This window comes from Chrysochloris asiatica, unplaced genomic scaffold, assembly GCF_000296735.1.
Source record: "Chrysochloris asiatica unplaced genomic scaffold, ChrAsi1.0 scaffold00265, whole genome shotgun sequence".
In the NCBI taxonomy this organism is placed as follows: domain Eukaryota; kingdom Metazoa; phylum Chordata; class Mammalia; order Afrosoricida; family Chrysochloridae; genus Chrysochloris; species Chrysochloris asiatica.
The window spans coordinates 323185-328063 of NW_006408783.1; the positions used below are offsets into that span (position 1 = coordinate 323185).

Consider the following 4879-nt stretch of genomic DNA (forward strand, 5'->3'; position numbering starts at 1 on the left):
GTGGAATAGCTGATGGTTTCGAAGTGCTGACCTTAAGGTTAGCAGCCCGACTCATAACCAGTACGCTACCGTGTGAGTTAATTAAATGTTTGATCAAATGTAACAGACTAAATTTTAATTTGATAATTTTGTATGGCCTACAAATGAAGTTACAAATCTTAAGCAGAATAAGGGTTCCCAACCCTTGGTTTAAGTGATCAAAAGCAGACAAACTCCTTCAGTGCAGATGACCATGTGAGTATCAAGGCCAAGGAAGAATCTACAAGCCCAGGACCAAGTCTCCCAGTCTCAAAAACAGCTGGATTAAACATATGTCCAAGATGCCAAATTGCTTCATCTTTTCTATGCAGGTGGTACAATGACAAAGCCAGTTTTACTGCGTGAATTTATCCCCTGAAGTCCTGGTGTGACGCTGTAGGATAAGCACTGAACTTCTAACCACAAGGTCAGAGGTTCAAACCCACCAGCCGTTTCTCAGAAACCCTATACAGGATGGCTATGAGTTGGAACCGACTTGACAACACTTAACAGCAACAAATCCTCACAACTACCAAGATCTATGTTATCATCTGACAGTTACATTTCCACTCATCTGTTCCTGCAGTACTTCAATGGGTCAGAACACTGGGAGGCTAGATTTGCATAGTTTGACTTACAATATGGCTGTGTGAGGTACAAAAATGTCATTGGAAATAGGAGTAGGAGGATTATTCAAAGAAATAGGCATGTGCCCTTCATGGTAGCTGAACCGAGGCATAGTCCAAGGCTCGTGTGACTGCTGATAAGAGTTCTGCCATATCAAGTCTAGATACTGTGGACAGAGCAGACTGAGGTTTCAAGTACATGCCCCAAGGGCACCTACTGGGGCCCCTGGGAACAGGTTTGCTTCTCAAATGGGCAACTCTGCACCCGGGTTAGCAACAGCTGCCACGTATTTCATGATGGGAGTAATTTTCCCAAGTGGAAATGGGGAGACTAGCCCTCCAGAAGAAGCCACCACTTGTGCCCAAAGCTTCAGCACATAGTATCTCTACCATCATCCTGCTGATGTTTCCACTGCGGAGGTGAGAAAGCGACAACTTGGAGAGGTAGTTGTTTCACTATGGTCATGAGGTCAGTAAATGGTGAAGCTAAAATTCAAATCTAAGACAGACAAGGCCCAGCTTCTCCTGCTATGTTGTTGTTGTCAAGTGCCATTGAGTCGGTTCTGACCCACAGCGACCCTGTATAGGGTTTCCAAGGAGCAGGTGGTGAGCTTGAACCGCCAACCTTGCAGTTCAAACAGCTTTGCAGTCTGGCGCATTAACCCACAGCGCCACACCAGGACTCTAGAAAAAGCCCTTAGAACCAGTGTTCCCAGGTCCTTGCCACTGATTATATTCTGAGGTCAGACATGGGGTAAAGACAAAACCTACAGTGTGCCTGTGTCCAGTTACAGATGCTAGGGTCACACAGGCTGGTGGGTCCTAGCACCACAAGGCACCAGGTGGCCTGAGGTGAGTGTTCCAACACTTGACAAGCTATGGAGGCCCCTGGAATCAAATCAGGAGACAGACCAAGCAGGAATGAACATAGGGTCAAACCCAGGGCCACCTATTTGAGCCATCTGCCCCACTACGAGGGAGCCACCTTTCCACCCTGTCCTTCCCCATGGTCACCCTTGTGCTTAAGAGCTGGCCCTCCTGCATAAAGGACCCCTAAGAACAGCAATGAGACCACTGCCTGCAGCGTGGTGCCAGCCTCTTAGCCAGCCCAAGGAAAAGCATCTTAAACTCTTTAGTGCCATTCAACCATGGCAGGCTGCCATTGTAGGCAATCCTACCTGCCAGGTATTGTTCCTATTTACCTCTCCTAATATTTAGAGTCTGGCTGTCTCTCTGTGATCCGTGCGGAGGCTGGACAGATCCATCTTGGGCACGATCACCGTCAGTTTTGCAAAGCCAAGATTCAACTCTGAGAAACAAGGCGGGTTTGTTTCTTGCAGAACACGCAAATGTCACGTGCAGTCTGCTTGCCTTTAAATCACATTGGATTCACAAATTCACAAGCAGCTCAGTCTGACATTTAGTATGGAAGAGAGTTAAAAAAATTAATTTGGTCACGTCTTTTCTTATTGGTGAGTGGAAAAAATCCCAAAACACTGTCGTTGGGTTAGATTCTGATTCATGGCAACCCCATATGGCACAGTAGGACTGCTTCGCAAGGTTTCTGAGGCTGTAAATCTTTACAGACCCTGGTGTGGCACTGTGGTTAATGCGCTAGACCGGAAGGTTTGGTTCAAACTTGTGTATTTACAAGGTCGCTATGAGTTGGGACTGACTTGATGACACTTAACAACAACAACAACAAATCTTTACAGAAGCCACATTTTTCTCCTGAAGAACAGTTGGTTAAGTTCCAACCACCGACCTTCTGGTTAGCAGCCCATTGCTTAACCACCAAGCTGTGATGCTGTAGGATCAGCACTGGACTGGACTGTGAACCACAATATTGGCAGTTCAAACCTACCAGCTGCTCCTCAGAAACCCTACAGACGGTCCCCGGGAGTCAGAACCAATTTTAGCACTTAACAACAACGATCAGGTTCTTATACAGCATGGGGTTTTTCATTATAAGCAAGTGTGTATACATGTGTAGCCAGATATCAAGTCAGGAAAAATAATTTGTCACTTTTCAACATTGGTACTTACAAATGTTTATTTGTAAGTTTATTTCCTCTCATATTTATTTATTCATGAACCATCAAAAGAGCACCAATTACTTTTCATCAGTCCAATCTGAGCACAGATACTACAAACGCCTCTATAGGTTTTCACCATGAAAACCTCAGCTCTGAGAATACACCTGAAAACTTTCCAGTCTACCCAATTTTTGTTTCTCTGGCAAAATTCTAAGACTTTAAAGCCAAACGGAGAATTTTATTTTAATTTCATCAAAATAAAGGCAATGTTGGAATGTATTTCCAACCTTCCACATTCCCCTCATACTCAAGTGACTTTATTTTCACAAACTTTCTGTCTTAATAAATGTCTTAGCACACCCAAGCCTGAAAGTTACAAATAAACGTAATTTAAATCTTAATTTACTACTATTCTGCACTTCCCTTCCATTCATTGTTAATTTCAATTCTTTCAACAGTCAACAACTTCCTCTGAAAAATTCCAAGACAACTCCTACTCCCTTAGTTAATAGCATGCAAATTTCAGTTTTAGAATCATGACTCCTTTTGACTCTGCCTTTCATCTTCAAAGTTTATTGTTGTTGTTGTTGTTGTTAAGTAAAGTTTATTGGAAAGCCCAAAATAGCCATGGTGCAAATTTTCAGGGCACCCAAGAGATGTCAAGGAGCTCTGGTAGCAAGGAGCTCTGGTAGAATCGGGCTGCTAACCTCAGGGTCAGCAGTTCGAAACTACCAGCAGTTCCACGGGAGAAAGATGAGGCTTTCTGCTCCTGTAAAGATTTACAGCCTTGGAAACCCTATACAAGGTCGCTAGGAGTCAGAACTGACTCCAAGACATACATAACAACAAAGAGATGTCAGTTAAACACAGTCCAAGAAAAAAGACCAAAGTTTCTGAACAGCACAAACCCCTCTGCCCTTTTTCTTGTACAGGGCCTGTGTTTCATCCATACAGTAGCTGCCCCTTTACTGATGTGTGAGCACAACTTCTAGATTAGAGGCCTACACATACTCCTATGTAGGGAAGCTTGTGTAGCTCAGCTGCACTTTCTATAGCTTACTTTTACAGTGCTGACCATCAAACACATTAAGAAGTGTGCAATGCACACCTGGTAAACAACTCAAGGGCTTGCCTAGGGATTTGTTTTCCCCTCTTCTAACCTCGGGACTCCTGGTGTGGTGTGGTAGGATCAGCACTGGACTGCAAACCACAAAGTTGGCAGTTCAAACCCATCAGCAGCTCCATACGGAGTGGCTAAGAGTCGAAATCAACTCGATGGCATTTAACAACAGACCGCTGGCATCCGTGTCCTCTACTCACTCACAACAACCTTGTGGACGGTGTATTATTATCCCCGTTTCACACAGGCGCTAACTGAGGCTGCATGAGGTTAAGTCTCTCAACCCACACAGCTACTACGTGGCAGAGCTAGTTTAGAATCCTCGCTTGTCTAGTTTAAAAGGCTTTAGTCTTCCAACTTGGGGCTGTCTATGACCAGTGGCCGCCGCCCACTTTTGGCGAAGTCTCTGCTATGATGCTGCCAAGATGGGGCGGGTCCCGACCCAGGGTCTTTAAAGACCCTTCTGGTCTCTACGAGTTTTCCACACTCGCCCCAGGGAGTGCCCTTCTTTCTCACATCACACCATCTTCGGCTCCTGGGCGCCCTCCCCCACTCGGGCTGCTTTTATCTTTTCAGCCCCTGGTGCCCGCGCCCACCTCGTCCCCGAAGTGCACGATCTTCTGCCCGGTGGGCCCGCGCGGCCCGTGGAAGTTGTCGGGCACGGGGTCTTGGGCGGCAGCACGGTGCGCGGCGTAGCGAGCCTGGACGTGCGGGCCCACCAAGTGCTGGTCCATAATCTCGTCCTGCTGCGCCGGGGGCAGCCGCTCCCACTCGGGCCCGTACTTCTCACGGATCTTCTCCTTGTCCTGCATGATCTTCCTGGCCATTGGGCTCAGCGACGAGAAGTAGGTAAAGCGCTTCCGCTCCTTGTCGTCCAGAGGCCGGTTCCCGTTCATGACTGCCGAACGCGAGGCCGCGATCGCCGCCGCCATGGAGGCCATGGCCCGGACCCTGCCTCCCCCGCGGCCGCGCTAGCCACGCGCGCCCCGCCCAGCGCCCCAGACCGCGAGCGACAGGGAGGCGGGGAGCTCGGGCACCTCCCACGGCCCAGCCCCTCGGCGTCCCCTCGCCCGACCCCG

The 4879-nt window shown here is 47.8% G+C and overlaps 1 protein-coding gene across 1 annotated transcript in view; it reads right to left on the bottom strand.

Moving 5' to 3' along the window:
- Positions 1 to 4741, bottom strand: part of LOC102818214 (chromosome unknown open reading frame, human C1orf198) — a 53170-nt gene extending 48429 nt beyond the window's left edge. Inside the window, exon 1 of the mRNA XM_006874158.1 lies at positions 4397 to 4741. Within this exon, the coding sequence (XP_006874220.1) occupies positions 4397 to 4741 (345 nt within the window). The remainder of the gene's footprint in view (positions 1 to 4396) is intronic.
- Between the last annotated feature and the right edge of the window lie 138 nt (positions 4742 to 4879).